At 38.0% G+C, this 19,956-nt stretch overlaps 1 protein-coding gene across 4 annotated transcripts; it reads left to right on the plus strand.

The window, feature by feature from the left end:
- Nucleotides 1-2,112: 2,112 nt before the first annotated feature.
- On the plus strand, nt 2,113-19,710 carry TMEM184C (transmembrane protein 184C). Of its 4 annotated transcripts, none has more exons than XM_030816215.1 (11): nt 2,183-2,435; nt 2,556-2,859; nt 8,614-8,744; nt 8,842-8,878; nt 9,587-9,792; nt 12,922-12,996; nt 14,153-14,246; nt 15,958-16,070; nt 17,232-17,331; nt 18,089-18,260; nt 18,492-19,710. In XM_030816215.1, exons 2-11 carry the CDS (start codon nt 2,737-2,739, stop codon nt 18,755-18,757), a joined length of 1,317 nt encoding a protein of 438 aa, XP_030672075.1. In that variant the 5' UTR covers nt 2,183-2,435; nt 2,556-2,736; the 3' UTR covers nt 18,758-19,710. The 4 variants fall into 4 exon arrangements, with proteins under 4 accessions (XP_003257835.1, XP_030672075.1, XP_030672076.1 ...); XM_030816216.1 differs by having other exon boundaries at nt 2,191-2,287; XM_003257787.4 differs by having other exon boundaries at nt 2,113-2,859.
- Nucleotides 19,711-19,956: the final 246 nt, after the last annotated feature.

The raw sequence follows: 19,956 nt of genomic DNA on the forward strand, positions 1-19,956 counted from the left end.
TACATACCAGTTGAGCATCTCAAATCTGAAAATCCAAAATCTGAAGTGTTTCAAGGAGCATTTCCTTTGAGCATCATATAAGCACTCAAAAAGTTTTGGATTTTGGAGCATTCTGAATTTCAGATTTTCAGATTTGGCATACTCAATCTGTAACTTTGTTTTTAATTTCTCTGCTGATCTGAAGAAATTTCACCATAGAAGAATTCCAGTTCACAAACTGGTATGTGAAATCATTTGTGCATCTGTCTCATCTCTTCTCTCTTTTGCTTTTTTCTAATGGATTTAGATTTTTGCTTTAGGAATTCAAAATCTAAACAAGACAAATAAGTAAATAAGTATAATACCATATAAATGCTGTAAGAATACATGGGGAAACAAAAATAAAGGAAGGTCTCACAAATTAGGCAAAAAAAGTTTGCCCATGAGAAAGAATGGGAAACATTATAGGCAGCAAAAACGCTGTAGCTGAAAGCACTGAGACAATCTACGCATACAGCATATCCAAGATAGCCTCTACTGTGTACCAAAAAAGTAAAGAGTAGTTATACTTGGCCATAGAGTAAGATTAACTTTCTCTTCATTGTTCTTCTTTTTTATGAACTTTAACAATAGAGCAAGCATTAACTTAATGATCAGGAATTTTTTTTATTTCAATTTATTTATTTTTTTTTTTGAGACAGAGTCTCGCTCTGTTGCCCAGGCTGGAGTGCAGTGGCTTGATCTCGGCTCACTGTAAGCTCCGTCTCCCGGGTTCACGCCATTCTCCTGCCTCAGCCTCCAGAGTAGCTGCGACTATAGGCGCCCGCCACCACGCCTGGCTAATTTTTTGTATTTTTGGTAGAGACGGAGTTTCACTGTGTTAGCCAGGATGGTCTCGATCTCCTGACCTCATGATCCGCCCGCCTCGGCCTCCCAAAGTGCTGGGATTACAGGCGTGAGCCACCGCACCCAGCCTTAATTTCCATTTTTAAAGTAAGCTTAGGAAGAACAAACAAAAGGCCTATTTTTCCGGTAGAAAGCAGTTTGGGTCAGGTTGTAAAATACAAATGTTAATGACTGAGAAGTAGGCAGTGAAGTCAAGCTCCAAACAGACGATACCAAAATAGGGGCTCATAATATTCCTTAGGTGTCTCTGTGAGACTCCTGGGCTAGGTGTACTCAATGTTACAAGCCTCCTTATCCATATGGTCATTAGGCGGAAATTCCCCAGGTGGCAGGTACTAGCAGGTCAAATGCTTAAATATAATGCCCTTTGGAGTCAGAAAGACCAAGGTTGCTATCTCCACACTACCACTTAACTAGCTCCGTGAGCCTGGGCAAATTTACTAGCCACTTGACTTTTTCATCCGTAAAGTGGAAAAATGCCTACCTCTCAAAATTTTTGTGCAGAACAACTTACATAACGTAGGTAATGAACTTAGTACAGTGCCTGTCCCCCTGAAAATTACAATTACAATATAAAACGCATTTGTATATGTAATTGAGAAGTAGATATTTGTTTATTGGTTTAGCTAAAGGCTTTAAGCATATAAAACTCCTTTGTCAGCTGGAATGTCAACTTTTTAAAACTTAAATGAGTGCAAATTTTTAACACAAGTTCCAAATGTGGAAAGGACATTCCGTATTTGCGGTTAATTCTAAAATTAAGCTACCTTTAGAATGATCCTTCTGTAGGATCCAGAAATAACCAAGCTGCCTAGCCCCTAGATTCTAGCAACTGACAGAAAACTGGGTGGAGGTTTCCCATTCTTCCCTGTCTTCTTAACTCCAGCGGGCTTCTCTATCCACTCTAGATTGAATAGGGTATGTTTTGTGTAGAGATGGGCCTTCTCTCTTCCAGTCCAACTCTGAAGTAACCGCCCCTTACCCAAGCTTTCTTTAAACTGGAATAACGCCAGCAGAAGAATGTAGTAGGTGTGCTTCAAGTGTCCTCAAACAATTCCCGCAGCTTCCAGAATCCTTGTAATAGCCCACCGGACCATCTGCAGCAATTCCACCCACTTCCACGCACTTGCTCTTCTTTCTAACCTCGGTACGCAATCCTGCAGCCCCGCCCCCACAGCTGACCCATCAGAGAGCGCAAAGTGAGCCGGATGGGGCGGGTCCAGTTTGGCGCTGACGACGAATCACCTGCCTCAGACAGTAGGGGCGGAAGCGGAAAAGAGCTGGAAGTCCTGGTTTGGCCTTGGGTTCCGCCGTAGGGGATGTCCCGTGCGAGAGAATGAGGAGATCCTGGGGCCTTACCTACTAGCGGAATCGGGTGAAGAGACGCCTGCCAGTGCGGGAGGTAGGAAGCTCGATCCCCAAAGAAAAGAGCGAGTGGGCAGGCAGCTGCGAGACAGAACCGGAGTGTGCAGGGTCCCTAGAGGCCGGTTTCTGGTCGGTGCTGCTCTCCTGGAAGCCATGGTGCAGGCAGAGCTCAGGGCGATCCCCAGGTGAGGGCAGCGGCTCTGCCTAGGATTCCACCGCAGTACAACCGGGTAGATGCGGGGTGGGGAAGAAAGGATGTTGCCTGCACTGCTCGCCAATAGCACCCTGAGCGGCTACATTTGCAGGAGCAGCAGAAGAAGAAGACACAGCGCCGGTCCAGGAGGTGGCTCGAGCTGTTCGTAAAGTCGTCCGACAGCTTTTTCTCCGTAGTATGCGAGTTGACAAAACAGCCAGAGAACAGGGCTCCCCATTACAATCTTTTCGAGCTCTTTTCCCTTGCTAACCGGATCTGATTTGTGCGAAAACATGCCTTGCACTTGTACCTGGAGGAACTGGAGACAGTGGATTCGACCTTTAGCAGCGGTCATCTACCTGGTGTCAATAGTGGTTGCGGTTCCCCTATGCGTGTGGGAATTACAGAAACTGGAGGTAAGAGGGTTCCGCACCATCAGCTTCTACACTTTCTTCTACCCATCTATGGTTGGGAAGGAGACACCCTTCCCCCATTTCTGCCCTGACAATCCTGAAAACCATCTAATGTAAACGAGCCTACTCTTAGGATATAAACCTAATTTCTTGTTCACGGTTCTTCAAGTCATGCTACAGGTGGAGGTGGGACCGGGTCGAGAAAATAGAATATATTAATATAGCTGCTTAGAAGGGCACTGTTTTGCAAGTATTCGTCAGTTCCCTGAAAGTAAGGTAGTTTTATTCTTGAAATCTGATCTGTTCAGACATTGGACGAAGCTAGGTCAAATAAACTACCTTGAAAACCATGTACTGAATTTTATTAGCTTTTAACTAGCTTCCTGAATCAAAGGGTTCTAGTTGTTTTAACTTTGGTGTTTGTTTTTACTGTGGAAATTAGCTCTTACCCAATAAAGGTTTTGCAAAAAGTCCCTTATGTATATTTTTTGATGTCGTATGCTTATTGTGACATCAGTAATGTACTACAAGCTGGAAAACCCCAAGGTAAATAACTCATATAAATATTATTAAATTCGGGGTTAATAAAACCCACCAAGTACTTTTACAGAGGAACACCTATTACAAGAACTATGAGACCATGACTATTTTAGGCCCTTCTTTATTCTGGAAATGACTTTTACATAAACTGTATTTAATATACATTTGTGTTCTCTATTTAGACTAAATTATTGTCCGATGACTTTCCCATACTAGCATAGTCCATGTAGTTTTTTGTTTGTTTATGAGACGGAGTTTTGCTCCTGTTGTCCAGGCTGGAGTGCAATGGCGAGATCTCGGCTCACCGCAACCTCTGCCTCCCGGGTTCAAGCGATTCTCCTGCCTCAGCCTCCCGAGTAGCTGAGATTACAGACATGTGCCATCACGTCCAGCTAATTTTGTATTTTTAGTAGCGACGGGGTTTCTCCATGTTGGTCGTGCTAGTCTCAAACTCCTGACCTCAGGTGATCTGCCCTCCTCAGCCTCCCAGAGTGCTGGGATTACAGGTGTGAGCCACCGCACCCGGTCCCATATAGTTATTTTTTGTTGTTGTTGTTGTTTATTTTTATTTATTTTTGAGACAAGAGTCTAGCTCTGTCACCCTGGCTGGAGTGCAATGGCGCAATCTCGGCTCACTACAACCTCTGCCTCCCAGGTTCAAGCGATTCTCCTGCCTCAGCCTCCCAAGTAGCTGGGATTACAGATGCCTGCCGCCACACCCAACTAATTTTTGTATTTTTAGTACAGACGGGGCTTCACCGTGTTGGCCAGGCTGGTCTCGACTCCTGACCTTGTGATCCACCCGCCTCGGCTTCCCAAAGTGCTGGGATTACAAGCATGAGCCACCGCGCCTGGCCCATATAGTTATTTTTAATGGCCATGTAATATTCTGCTACATTCAATATTTCCTGTTTGTTAGATATTTAGGTTATTTCCACAATTTGTCTACAAAAACTTAGGTATAAGCATCTTAATACAAATGGGATTTTCTTACTTTGAAATATTTCCTTGGAGTATGGTATAGGAACTACTTTAAAGGTTAATAATATGCATAATATCAATCCAGTTTTAAGATTTCTCTTAGTTGTTAGTTTCAAATGTAGTTTTTAGGTACCACTAGCTTTTAAGAAAAATTGGAGTCAGCAGTCTGTACTTGTCCTAAGCCAAGTTCTCAACATGTCTTGCTTGGACTCTTCTCAACACACCAGCCAGAGTAACCAGTTAAAACTTGGCACATTATGAGTGTCCTCTTAAATCACTTCTAGTCCTAGAGTAAAGGCCAATATTCCTCACTGTGGCCATCAAGGTCCAACATGATCTGACACCACTCCCACCTGATCCCCCTCTGACATTTTCTCCTCAAGTCCTAGGCTTCCACTGCACGGCTTTGTTCAAAAATCCCAGGCATGCTCCCTCCTTGAACCTTTGCACGAAGTTTCCCCTTCACAGAATGTCCTTTCCGTAGACATTATTCTCATTCCTTTATGTTCTTCAGGTCTTTACTCAAATGTCACCTGACTACTCTGTTTAACATTTTCAACTTCCCCTCCCCAACTCTTCATATTCCTTTCTCTGCTTTATGTATTTTTTCCATAGGACTTATCACCGTCTACCACGATACATATTTTACTTCGTTTTCTTTCCCCCACTTTCTGCCCAAATGACTGAGTCCCAGTGATGAATCAGGCTTTGTATACTATATGAGAAAACACTTACCTCCATAGAACTTAGTGGTGGAGACAAAAGGGACCAACAAAAACAAATCAATAAAATTGTATAAAATGCTGTGGAGGAAACCAGAAAAGATCTGAGAAGTTACCATGCAGGGCAGTCTAATTGCATAACTTCGAAAGACCACTCTACCAGCTATGGAAAATAAAGCAGAAGTGAAGGGAAGTTAGAAAGCTCTTTATGGTAGTGAGAGGTGGTGGGTGCCTGGGCTATGATGGTTTATGGCCCCAGTAAGGATAGCAGGAGTGGAAATGGAAAACTGAATTGTAAGTATCCTTAGAAGTGAGCAAACAAGACTTAGCAGGGAGATTGGATTCCAGAGGAGAAGCAGTGAGAGAAAGGAACAAATCAAAGATGATTCTGAAGTTTTTTATTTGAACAACTGTGTAAATGGTGGTGCTAGTTACTGAGATAGAAAGTTGAGGGTTAGGAACAGGTTTGAGAGAAATTGAGTTCTGTTATGGACATTTAGTTTAATAAGAGACATTCAATAGGCATGTCAGATATGCTGTTGATATGCACATCTAATGCTCAGAAAGATTTGAGCTGCAGATAGAAATGTGAGAGTTATCTTGTTCTCCCCAGGCTGCCGTAAGAAAATACCATAGCCTGAGTGGCTTAAACTACAGAAATTTATTTTCTCACAGTTCTGGAAGCTCCTCCCATGCCCATGGTTGGGCATATACTCATTTATTGGAATGGTAGGATGACCATCTGCACTGTTTAAACTGTTTTCCCCACTCACTTGGCTGACCATGTATACCTGAAGTGAATGTGCACATGATGGCATGCTGCTCTTGTCTTTTTACCTCAGCACACTTTTTTTTTTAACCTCAGCACATTTACTTCATGCCCTTAGGTCAGTTCTACTCTCTCCCCTCAGGAAGACCTGGCCCAGAAAGCACTCTCTCTTATTCATCTCCACTCTGTTTTGAAGCATTTTGCTGAGAGAGAGTTAACTTATTCTTGGATGCTTGTCTTTAAAGGTTTTTTCTTTCCTCTCTTCTTTCCTCAAGTTACCCTAGAAAAAAAATCTGTTTATCTCCTCCTCATTTCGTCAGCCCAAAAACTCAACTCACGGCTGATAAAGATTAAGAATAATATTACTGGTATCTATATCAATGTGTCTCAAATTTGAATAAATTTTTTAGAGGTAAACATAAAATTAAAAAATTATATCGATAATTTCTGCAGATACCTAGTGTTGAGTTATTCTATTATAATGTTACTTAAATATATACACACATAAAATAGGTTAAATTTCTTGTGCATGTAACTTTTATATAGCTCAAAAATCAAAACAACTGTAAAACCAATAATTAAAATTAATGACATTAATGTGGAGAGATGATGTTTTTCTGAAACTAAATTACCACTTGCACTGTAAAAATGATACTGTGTGGTACAGGATTTTAAAATTTGGCCTGCAGTGACCAAGTCTCTAGTCACTTGTTTTATGATTGTTTAAAAAACAAAAACAACTTTCTTCTTTATAGCACACTGAGGACACTTGACCTTCATTAGTCACAAGCACATCATTTTTCTCTTAAGTATATCACCAAGTTCTACTTTTTGGAACTAAAGCAATCAAAAAAAGCAATTACTTGGCAATACTTTTTTTCTTTTTTTCTTTCTTTTTTTTTTTTTTTTTTTGAGCCAGGGTCCCGCTCTGTCACCCAGGCTGGAGTGCAGTGGCGCGATCATGGCTCACTACAGCTTTGACCTTCTGGGCTCAAGTGATCTCTGGCACCCGGCTAACTTTTTGTATTTTTTGTAGAGATGGAGTTTTGCCATATTGCCCACATTGGTCTCACGCTATTCGACTCAAACCATCTGCCCGCCTCAGCCTCATAAAGTGTTGGGATTACAGGCATGAGCCACGGCGCCTGGCTGCAGTACCACTCTTAATGATCACTTTATAATAAAGAAGTTCTAGAATATGCCTATCCTATTATTATTTTCTTAGATCATCACTGAAATTTCATTTCCCTTGGTTTCAGTAACCTGTTGTCCACCATGGTCTGAAAATATGAAATGGAAAATTTCAGAAATAAGTAATTTATAAGTTTTAAATAACTTATTATAATATATAATTGTTCTATTTGATTGTTAACCACTTACTGTGTGTCCAATTTATGAATTAAACTTTATCATAAGTATATCTGTATAGGAAAAAACATAGTATATGCATATAGGATTTGGGACTATCTACAGTTTTAGGCATTCACTGGGGGTCTTGGAACCTAACCCCCACATATAAGTGGGGACTACTGTACTCAATTTTAAATGAAATGGATAAAAGCAAAAAGCCCTGTAATATGAGTGCTCAGACATTCCTTTTAGAGTCTTCACCTCCATATATTTGCTTTTCATTTACTGTTTGATTAACGCCCCCACAATCAGTAAGACTTTGTATTAGCTTTTGGTTTGTTTTTGTTTTTGAGACAGGGTCTCACTCTGTTGCCCAGGGTGGAGTACGGTGGCACAAATCATGGCTCATTGTAGCCTTGACCTTCTGGGCTCAAGCAGATCTCCCACCTCAGTCTTCCTAGTAGGTAGGGCTACAGACACATGCTTCCACGCCTCGCTAATTTATTTTTTGTAGAGATGGCATCTCGCCATGTTGCTCAAGCTGGTCTGGATGGAACCCCTGGGCTCAAGCAATCATGAGCCACCTCACTCAGCCCTTTTCAAGCTTTCTGTACATTTTAATGTGGAAATTTATTGTTGTAAAAACGCATTTGTTCTCCATACTTTTGTTTTCTACCTCTTTTATCTTTGGCCCCTGGTAGAGGAAGAAAAAGTCTTGTTCAAACAGTGAAACTGGGCCGTGCACGGTGGCTCATGCCTGTAATCCCAGCACTTCAGGAGGCCGAGGCGGATGGATCAGTTGAAGTCAGGAGTTCCAGACCAGGCTGGCCAACAGGGTGAAACCCCGTCTCTACTAAAAATACAAAAAAATTAGCTGGGTGTGTAATCCCAGCTATTTGGGAGGCTGAGGCAGGAGAATCACTTGAACCCCGGAGGCAGAGGTTGCAGTGAGCCAAGATCGCGCCACTGTACTCCAGCCTGGGCAACAGAGCAAAACTGTCTCAAAAAGAAAAAGAAAAGAAACAGTGATACTTAAGGTTGTAGACCTTAGTTCTATTTTAATTGTAAACTGTTCAACCCTTCAAGCATCAAAAATAAATGCCCACCTTTTCCCCTTAAAAAAAAAAAAAAAAATTCATACTCTTCAAGGCAAATTACAAGTTAATATAAAAGTCCCCCCTCCCCCGCAAATTTTTTTCAATTTTTTAATTTTTTTTTTGTAGAAACGGGGTCTCACTTTGTAGGCCCAGGCTGGTTTCAAACTCCTAGCCTCAAGCAATCCTCCCACCTTGGCCTCCCCAAGTGCTAGGATTATAGGCACAAGGCACTGAGCCCGGCCAAGCTCTTTCGTTTTAATATCAGAATTTATACTAACATGTTATTTTGTTTCTTAAGGTTGGAATACACACCAAGGCTTGGTTTATTGCTGGAATCTTTTTACTGTTGACTATTCCTATATCACTGTGGGCGATATTGCAACACTTAGTGCATTATACACAACCTGAACTACAAAAACCAATAATGAGGTATGTCTTAATAATTTTGATTCCACTACTGTTGTGTTGGCTTATTTCATAAATATGACATAAAATGTTTTAAATTTCTATTTTCCTTTTCCAATAGGATTCTTTGGATGGTACCCATTTACAGTTTAGATAGTGTAAGTATGTTTCATTTTTATCTCATTAACTTAAGAACTTGTTTGATGATACTAACTATAATTACAGAATGCTTAAGATAATGAAAGTATGTTATTGACAAGGAGTCAGATTAATAAGTAAAAAGGTTCACATTTCTAATGATAGAGAATATAAAGTATAATTAAAAATGTAAAATGTGATATTATAAATGTTTAAAAATCTATAGCTGTTTGCTTTCTTTTAAACTTTCAGATTGGTAAAGAATGTAATATTTTAAATTATATTACTACTCTTTTTATTTATTGTCTTTTATTTGAACCAAAAATTTAAAAACCTTCCCTAATGGATACACATGAAATTGTTGTAGATGACTGCTTCTAATATGAGTAAATATTAAAGGAAATATCTTTAGCAGCATTATCTATGATCATATTAAGAAAAACTTCAGATTTAAGAACTCAAGTACTTACTTTAGCTTCTCTCTTTGTTCATTATTTACCCCTCAAACACTTCTGTTTTTGTTTACCAATATCTAAGATGTTTATTGCTTTTAAACATTCATTTCACAGATTGATAGCCCTCATAATGACAAATTTTAGAGAGTCCCATGTAAGTATATGACAAGACATCTCAAGCATAAAAATTAGCTTATTGTGAGTACCATGAATGGAGTGGTAATTCATTTTATCTTAGCTGCAACTATCTTTAACATCTGTGCTTTTTCATAGTGGGTAGCTTTGAAATATCCCGGAATTGCAATATATGTGGATACCTGCAGAGAATGCTATGAAGCTTATGTAATTTACAACTTTATGGGATTCCTTACCAATTATCTAACTAACCGGTATCCAAATCTGGTATTAATCCTTGAAGCCAAAGATCAGAAGAAACATTTCCCTCCTTTATGTTGCTGTCCACCATGGGCTATGGGAGAGTAAGTATGTTTGGTTTAATTCTTTTATGTTTTGGTTTTTCATTTAAGCAGAGTTTTTAAGTAGCAATCAGCTCTTTACAAGGCAGTGCATTAAGTATTAATAGCAGAACAATAAGTATAAGACAGTTCCTGATGCAGTTCATAGTTGTTTGAAGGCTAACAAAACACAGTTTTGTAATCCCACATATATGTTAGTCTTTTTTACATTATTAATCCCAAATCTAAAAATTAAAGTATTGCAGGTAAAAACCGTAATCATTTAATCAATATGCTTTTGCAGTTGAGAACCAAGGTCTGCAGATCTTATGTAATAACACACAGCTTGTTAAAAGACAAAGACAAGATAATCTAGGTTGTAGAACCGCATATGATATGAAGTAGGAGCAATAAGTAACAGTGTTTGGTAACATAATACATCAGCTTGCCTTATTATATGTTCATGTAGGACATTAAAACTTATTTCATTTTGAAAAATGAGTTTACAGTTGCATTTATTATACAAATGAACCACTTGGTATTTTTCAGCAAGCAAACATTTGGAAACAATGTTTCAGAAAGATTAATTTTGCAATATCATAAAGGATGAACTGAATTGGAGGGAAGAAGATTCCAGAGATGGAGAAATAAATTAGGAGTTTATAATAATCTATTTGTGAAATAAAACTGAAAAGGGGGGTGAGATTGGAATAGAAAAGAAAGGCAATAAGAGAATGCAACTGAAAAATCAATAGGACATGTCCACTAATGCAACCGCCCAAGAGGTTCACTTTGCCAGCCACCTAGACAGAACCGATTCATCAAGACGGGAATTGCAAAAGATAAAGAGTAATTCAGACAGAGCCAGCTGTGCAGGAGACAGGAGTTTTATTATTACTCAAATCAGTCTCCCTAGGCATTCGGGGAGCAGAGTTTTAAGGATAATTTGCTGGGTAGGGAGAAGCCAGTGAGCCACGAGTGCTGATTGGTGAGAGGTGAAATCATAGGAAGTCGAAGCTGTCCACTTGCACTGAGTCAGTTCCTGAGTGGGGGCCACAAGTTCGGATGAGCCAGTTTATTGATCTGGGTGGTGCCAGCTGATCCAACAAATGCAGGGTCTGCAAAATATCACAAGCACTGATCTTAGGAGCAGTTTAGGGAAGGCCAGAATCTTGTAGCCTCCAGCTGCATGATTCCTAAACCATAATTTCTAATCTTATGGCTAATGTTAGTCCTACAAAGGCAGTCTAGTCCCCAGGCAAGGAGGTTTGCCTTGGGGCAGCGCTGTTTCTATAGCTTTGGGAGAAACTATAAACTAAGTTTCTCTCAAAGTTAGTTCAGCCTACGCCCAGGAATGAACAAGGATAGCTTGGAGGTTAGACACAAGATGGAGTCGGTTTAATTATCTCTTTCACTGTCTCAGTCATAATTTTGCAAAGGCAGTTTCACTAATAAATGGGGAATAAGGTGGAAGTTACAAGCCAAGGTAAATGGAAGTAGAGTGATCAGTGTAGACATATAACATAAGAATGGGTGCATTGCCTCCTATGCAGTACAGGACCATTTGTACAACGTCTTGACAAATTTTGTCTCTCTTTACACCCTTGAAATGACAGGGAGCTACCTGGCTTTTTAAAATAATAAGCTACTAATGTGTTCATTTGACAAATATATGTTGAGCACCAACTACATGCTAGTATAAAGAAATACCTTAGTGCACAGAACAGACATAGACCTCATGGAACTTACAGTTTGGTTAGGAGAGTTAGGAATTAAGTGAAGAAATATAGTTACTTATTTCAGGAAATGCAATGAAGGAAGAAGGACAGGAGGCCATGAGAGAATAGTAATGACAAATTAATATAGATTGGTTATCAAGGGAGACAGATTGTGCTCAACTCTGAAGGCAACAAGGACAAATGGGCATTTATAGCTAGAGCATGTTGAGGGGGTCAGCGAATGCAGAATTATGAAGAGGGGACATCAGGGCTAGGAGGATTCTCACTAAACTGAACAGAATTTTTGCTAAAGGCAGGCCAAGGCCTTAGTCATCCAAGGTGGGTGCTGAGGAATTTGATCAGATGTCAAAGGTGATCAGATATCAAAGGGGGCTGGGGAATGATTTAGCAAGATTCTTTTAGACACTGACACATGACAAGGACAAGGCCCAAGGATGAAGCCAAGTTGAAAAGAGGCATCAGAGGCTTGTCTAAAGTTTGTCTAAATGAGAGTCTTTGTCAAATGAGAAACGATTTATAGGATATTATGCAGAGAACTAGTATCTAAATTTCATTTTCAAAGATTACTGTGTTTTTTTTGAGATGGTCTTGCTCTGTCACCCAGGCTAGAATACAGTAGCATGATCTCAGCTCATTGCAACCTCCACCTCCCAGGTTCAAGCAATTCTCATGCCTCAGCCTCCCAAGTAGCTGGGATTACAGGCGTGTGCCATCATGCCTGGCTAATTTTGTTATTTTTTTTGTAGAGACAGTTTTGCCATGTTGGCCAGGCTGGTCTCAAGTGATCCTCCTGCCTCAGCCTCCCACAGTGCTGGGATTACAGGCGTGAGGATGGCTTGAGCCCAGGAGTTTGAGACTAGCCTGGGCAACACAGTGAAACCACATCTCTACAGAAAATTTAAAAATAGCTGGGTGTGGGGGCACACACCTACAGTCCCAGCTACTCAGGAGGCTGAGGTGGGGGCACACACCTACAGTCCCAGCTACTCAGGAGGATCATTTGAGCCCAGGAGGTCAAGAGTAGCCTGGGCAACATAGTGAGACTCCCGTGTCTATAGAAAATAAATTAGCCAGGTGTGGTGGTTTGCAGATATAGTTCCAGCTACTCAGGAGGCTGAGGTGGGAGGATCACTTGAGCACAGGAGGTCAAGCCTGCAGTAAGCCATGTTCACACCACTGCACTCCACCCTGGGCAACAGAATAAGACCCTATATCTCAAAAAATAAAGGTATTTAGATAATTTGTTTCCTGCCATCCACATTCTTCTGCCACTGCTATTAAGGATGACTGCATTGAAAGAATTAACTGTAAATATGGTATCATTCATCAAAGTGATTTTAATTTGGAGGCTTTGGGGAAAATCTGATGCAATTTAAATGAGCAGTTGAAATTCTGAGTTCTTTTTCTTTTGCAGAGTATTGCTGTTTAGGTGCAAACTAGGTGTATTACAGTACACAGTTGTCAGACCTTTCACCACCATCGTTGCTTTGTAAGTACTCGGATTTTATATGAACTTTTTTTTTCATCCTTGTGCTGTTATGTGGGAACAACTAAGTAGAAAACATAGTGTTAATGTGCTTATTTATAATGCAGGTCTAGTCTGTTGTAAAAAAAAACGCTATATAGAAACTCACTCTATTAAAATAAATAACATGACCATTTATAGGCAAAGAATCACCACAGGGGTCTTCTAAATATTTACATCCTCTCTAGAGCTAGCTTGCTGTAAAGCACTTTGAAAAAAAAAAATATATACTTTCTTTTTCAAATACATAGCTTTACAGAAACCCTATTGCATGAAGTTAAAGTATGCTACTTTAGGTTAATTACAGTTTTATTTTCTACATAGTTAATTTAGAATATATTAGAAGTACTCTAAGAAAGAAGTCATTATTTTCTTTTAATACATTCTATCAAGGCTTAGAATTGAGGTAAAATGGGGTATCATTAAGCTACCTGGCAAAACTATTCCCTAAAAATTCAAGAACATCAAATACTTTAATGCCAATAGATTACACGTTTTATCTCCTAGTTGTTACTAACATTTTGCATGCTCACAGAGGAAAAGTGGAAAGACTAGTGAAAGAATTCTTTATTCTGCCTTTGAGCTAGCAATTATTTAGCCATTTAGTTATGCTTTATTTCCCTGCAGCTTAGAAATTGGGTAAGATTATAATAATACTGACGGTAATACTTGAGGGGATCTGGGTCTTCATAAAATTTACCTCCAAGACAATTGAAGGGAAAAAATTAACAACTACAGTTTATACACCTTCATTATATTATGTTTAACAATCAAGCTTTCCCAAAATTAGACAGCATAGTTGGTTTTTTTAAATTAGTACTCTTTCTAGTTAAGTGCTATGTGTCTTATTTGGGATTTCCTTCAAGTTGAAGGAATATAGTAATATTTCTAGAAAAAAATGGGTTTCTTTTCATTTTTGAACCACCTCTAGATCCAAAGTCAAGTGATTGTCAATGGATCTCTCAAACTGACTTCTAAATTCTCTATGTCCAAAGGCAAGTGATGGTCAGTGGGATCTCAAATGAACTGACTTCTAAATTTAAGTATTGCTATTGCTGTTTTTTAAAGTACGATTTTGATTTAGTTAATCATAGAGATATCTCATTTTTACTATTTTTAGAATCTGTGAGCTGCTTGGTATATATGACGAAGGGAACTTTAGCTTTTCAAATGCTTGGACTTACTTGGTTATAATAAACAACATGTCACAGGTGGTAAGTAAAATGTTCACTTTTCTTAAAATGTACTAAATTTGTATCTATAACTAAATTTCTTTAGACAAAGTTTCTTCTTAGGATAAGGCTTGCTTCTTTTTAATCTTCCTATAAATTAAATCTGAAATTTAATTTATAGAAAGACTTGAAAAAAACTTTAATATATATCTTAATACATATATAAAGATATAATAACATCTTTGTTTATTATTTGGCAACTTATACCCTCACATGTTAACCATGTTTGTTCATTTATTTCTGTCGCTCATTGCATAGCTGTATGAGTATGTCATACATAAAAGCACAGTGCTACATAAAAAAAAAATACACACACATACACACACACACGCCCACATATACTGAACATATTCAGAAGAGAAAATATCAAATTGGTATTTGATGGTACAGGGTTTGAATAAAAATGCGAGAATAAAATTCTCTGTTATCATATATTTGGAGTTAAAGGAAAATTGAGAATGCCAAGTTTAAAGAAATGAATGACATTCTAGAAACTGCAATGTTCCAAAGACCTATAATGTAATGTCCTATTTGATCTTATAAGCTTAAAAAAATGTGCATTTTATTTAAATTCTTTGACTAATGCCGTCAGCAAAATAATTTAGACGCAGTGGTATGCATGGTTGGTATTAGAGCTTTATAATAAAAATTAAATGTCCATGTAGCCAAAGTTTTCCCACCTGTTCATCCTCTTTGGAACCAGTATTTCTGTTTCTGGGAATGTATTCTAAAGAAGTGTTCAAAAGCATGTTTACCTAAAGTATCTTTGTATATAAAGCCTATTACTTGTAAATAACAAAAGGCTGAAAGCAATCCAAAACCCAATGATAGGGACTAGTTGAATGCACTGTGGTCTTTCCATTGGCCAAAATATTAGGCAGTTATTAAAAATAAGCCTGATGAAACATACAGAAGTCATGTATTTTAAGTATTTAAGAAAAAACATTAGGCAATAAAATTTTATAATTAGTTCATGACAGTTATTTAAAAACTGGCTTATGTGTAAAAAGGATGATTGGGGACCATGAATCACTTTATTCTTTCTTTCTTTACTGGTTTCATATTCTAAAATACTTTAAATTAGCATTTTATATGATTTTAATAGGGAAAAGTGAACTTTCAGGAAAATGTTTATTATTCAGCACTACACTAGGTTATTACAGATTTCTAAAAAGTTAATAAGTCTTGTTCATTTTAAAAAATAAATCTAGCTGAACTAATACACTCCCCTCAGGAAAAATTGTTTGATTCTTTATATTCAGATTTCATAGTCACAATTTTATTGAAATTGTACTTGTTTAATGGGTTACCTCAGTTACATAGGATAGACTAGGTAATAAGCTAAAGCCTCATAAAATGAGTGGTCATTTATGTTTAAAAGCCGTTACAGATGGATTTTTTTATTTTGGCTAAACAAGAGCCATTTCTTCCATTTATGTCAATCATTTGTTTATTGTTCCCTTTATGGAACCCAGGAAGTGAACACTTAAAAACGTTTTTATGGAAGATGTTGTATATAGTCTATATTCATCTACAGTAAACTATAAAAGCTTGTTAATCTAAAAATAGAATAATAAAGCCTAGAAAAGTTTGCCTGAAACATTACTCTGTACCAGGTCTCTGGTATATAACTTTAATATTTCTATTACCATATCTATTACTGAACAAGTTTAAATGTTAATCTTGTTTCTAGTTTGCCATGTATTGTCTCCTGCTCTTTTATAAAGTACTAAAAGAAGAACTGAGCCCAATCCAACCTGTTGGCAAATTTCTTTGTGTAAAGCTGGTGGTTTTTGTTTCTTTTTGGTAAGTGTTACTTTTTTTTAAATGTTCTCATTTTTTGAAGGGCAGTAAAAACCATTGATTAAGGAGAATTTTTAAACAGTCTTAATGCGGAAGATAGATTAAAATGTCTCTACTTATCTTTTAAAAAGTTCATCTTTTTAGGCCTTCTAGGATTTTCAAAAGAAATAATTAGATGGTCGCTGTAACATTTATATGAAGAAAATAGTTTGAGACAACCTAAATATGTCAATACTTGAATAATTATTAAAATATATCATGGCCCTGTCATATAATAGAGTACTATGGAGTTTGGAAGAAAGCATGATACAGAATATTTAATTATATGGGGAAATAATCAGTAAATCTTTTTAAAACAGAAGGTAAAACTATACATAGTTCAATATAGTAAAGACGGCCGGGCACAGTGGCTCATGCCTGTAATCCCAGCACTTTGGGAGGCCAAGACAGGTGGATCACCTGAGGTTGGGAGTTCCAGACTAGCCTGGCCAACATGGCTAGTCTCTACTAAAAATACAAAAAGGGAAAAAGAAAAATCCCTGAAATCCCACCACCCAGAAAAGAATGATTAACATCTTGGTAAACCTGTGTCACATATAAAACTCCAGAGAAAGTTTCATACTATAAAAATTTGTGGAATTTGACAATGTGTTCAGTAGTATATTGTAGATACAGTTCTTTGACAGTAAACAGAAATAATGTTTTGTGGGGGGGGTGTTTTTTTATGAGGTTTTTTTTTTGCTTTTGCTTAGTATTCTGTTATGTGGATATAACTTTTTACTAATCTCCTTTTGATATTCAGGTTGTTCCTAATTTTTTTACCATTATAAGAAACACTGAAGTGAATATTCTTATGTATACAACTATGAAAGCATGTCCATTTCATTATTTGCTGTTTAAATTTTACCTGGGGCCATTATCTCTAGATTTGCTTGAAATGCTCAGCTTGACTCCCTATCTTGGGACAAAACTACTAGAAAAATGAATTTGTAAAGCAAATTAATATATTTAACATAGATAGAGTTTCTTCAGCAATATGCTGTAAAGGCAGGGTGGCAGTGGTACACAGGTTGCACTGGTTTTTTTTTTAATGGCACATTTTTAAAACTACTGCTCATTTTATGCTTGATATAGATTTGGCGTTTACCTTTTCCTAACATATAGGCAAGCAGTAGTTATTGCTTTGTTGGTAAAAGTTGGCGTTATTTCTGAAAAGCATACGTGGGAATGGCAAACTGTAGAAGCTGTGGCCACCGGACTCCAGGTAAGTAGTGCCATCTCTGAATTCAATAGAACTTTACTATTTGTTAAGCATTTTTAAATATCTCCACTAAACCTGACAACACACAGGGTATGGGGCTATTATCCTCACTTTACAGGTGAGAAAACAGGAGAACCGTAGAGAAATTGGCCATAATTACTAATTTGTAGCAATCCATGAATAAAACCTGGATTTCATTATTCCTAAGTCCAGTTCTCTTTCCACATTTCTCCTTGTAGTCCTTGGGTGGTGGAATGCAATATACTTGATGTGATTGAGAATGAAATGTACTTTGCTAAGAAATACTTGAGGCTGGCCTGGTGCAGTGACTCATGCCTGTAATCCTAGCACTTTGTAAGGCCAGTGTTGGGGGATCACTTGACCAGGCATTCGAGATCAGCCTGGGCAACAAAGCAAGACCTCATCTCTACAAAAAACTAAAAAATAAAATACTTACCCAGGCATGACAGCACATGCCTATACTCCTAGTTACTTGGGAGGCTGAAGTGGGAGGATTGTTTGAATGCAGGAGTTCAAGGCTGCTACTTGAGGAAGTGTAAAATAGATTCACATTTTGGCATTTTGTCTTTTTTTGAAGAGGTCAAAAATAATTATTTTAGAAAATGGAAAAATGAATGTAATCTGAGAAGAAAAAACACAGCTGTTTATCTTAGCACTTTTGAAAAGCAAGTAAAGATAGCACTCTACAAAACTAGATTTAAATCCAAAGGTGGCTGTTATTTTATTGTTGTTCTCATAGGATTTTATTATCTGTATTGAGATGTTCCTCGCTGCCATTGCTCATCATTACACATTCTCATATAAACCATATGTCCAAGAAGCAGAAGAGGGCTCATGCTTTGATTCCTTTCTTGCCATGTGGGATGTCTCAGATATTAGAGATGATATTTCTGAACAAGTAAGGCATGTTGGTAAGTACCAGCTATTTAATTCAACCAAATAGGTTGGGTAGGATATTGAATTTCTCCTACTAGGGCATTTATTATCTATTTAGAGATGAAAAAAGACTTTAAAGCAGTACCACAGTGCAGGCTCATCAGCTTTGGGGAGTGGGAGAGGGGGAAGTGGGGAGCTTATTTTTAGAATGGTAAGTTTATAATGGTAAAAGTAACTTTTGACTAACAGAAAACTTTATATTAAAGGACGGACAGTCAGGGGACATCCCAGGAAAAAATTTTTTCCCGAGGATCAAGATCAAAATGAACATACAAGCTTATTATCATCATCATCACAAGATGCAATTTCCATTGCTTCTTCTATGCCACCTTCACCCATGGGTCACTACCAAGGGTTTGGACACACTGTGACTCCCCAGACTACACCGACCACAGCTAAGATATCTGATGAAATACTCAGTGATACTATAGGAGAGAAAAAAGAACCCTCAGATAAATCCGTGGATTCCTGAACAGTATGGAAAAGCAAACTGTGCAACTACTACATTATTATCATTACCTGGTATCCCGTGGATTTTGTGCTTGGGACAGACCATAAATGATGGAAAATGTCAACAAAAAAATAGCTGAAAGCCAGGTACAACTACTGGATTTATATATGTAAGTTTTGTATATCAAAAATAATTGGTCTAAATTTCCTAGACTTAGACTTGATTTCTTAACATTAGGGTATCACATACTCAAATGGTAGACAATGACCCCAACTAAATCTTCCTGATGTTACACTGCTTTATCAAGAGGATGGACTTTTTTTTTTTTTTGAGACGGCATCTTGCTCTGTCACCCAGGCTGGAGTGCAGTGGCGCAATCTCGGCTCACTGCAAGCTCTGCCTCCCGAGTTCACGCCATTCTCCTGCCCTCAGCCTCCTGAGTAGCTGGGACTACAGGCACCCGCCACCATGCCCAGCTAATTTTTTTTGTTTGTTTGTTTGTTTTAGTAGAGACAGGGTCTCACCATGTTAGCCAGGATGGTCTTCATCTCCTGACCTCGTGATCCACCTGCCTCGCCTCCCAAAGTGCTGGGATTACAGGCGTGAGCCACTGCGCCTTGCCGAGAATGGACATTTTTAAAAAACAAATCAGTACTTCCTACCACTGCTGCATGAGTATAATGCTCCGGAATTATCAGGAAGCATAATGCAGAAATACGAATTAGTGGAACTTAATCATGTGCCATATAAGCTTACCTAACAAACAGTTATATCTCTATTCCTCAATTGAATGTCTTTCAATAAATAAGAATTTATCATTTATTTTCTGCAACTTTTTTATGTCTCATTCTTTAAACATTAAAAACACTTAATATTTTAACAAAAATTTCTTGATTAGAGGCACGGTGAAAAAGAAGTCAAAAAAAAAAAGTACTACTTTTCGTCAGTGCTATTAAAGTGGCAGCAAATGTAAATCTTGGCTGAATGGTCTTAATTACTCATTAAACCACAGTCAGAAGACATACAGGTGCTATTTGGGAAAAATTTATTACCTAGGATGGGGTTTCTCTAATTGCTAATCACAACCCCACTGGGTCATGTTTGACATTTTATAATGAAAATAAAATAGAAAGTGCCATAGTATGTTACAGAAAGCAAAGATGAGTATTGTTTCTCAAAGCCTGTTTTATGTATTTATACACATATTCATATCTATCTAT

Source organism: Nomascus leucogenys, chromosome 7b (genome assembly GCF_006542625.1).
Source record: "Nomascus leucogenys isolate Asia chromosome 7b, Asia_NLE_v1, whole genome shotgun sequence".
In the NCBI taxonomy this organism is placed as follows: domain Eukaryota; kingdom Metazoa; phylum Chordata; class Mammalia; order Primates; family Hylobatidae; genus Nomascus; species Nomascus leucogenys.

What these genes read in the sequence shown, in the direction of transcription:
- TMEM184C (XM_003257787.4), top strand. Translation starts at nt 2,737, where the DNA reads ATGCCTTGCACTTGTACCTGGAGGAACTGGAGACAGTGGATTCGACCT. An exon ending in CCATTTACAGTTTAGATAGT is followed by an intron (nt 8,879 to 9,586) that starts GTAAGTATGTTT and finishes GCTTTTTCATAG; the next exon opens with TGGGTAGCTTTGAAATATCC. An exon ending in TGAACAAGTAAGGCATGTTG is followed by an intron (nt 18,261 to 18,491) that starts GTAAGTACCAGC and finishes TTTATATTAAAG; the next exon opens with GACGGACAGTCAGGGGACAT.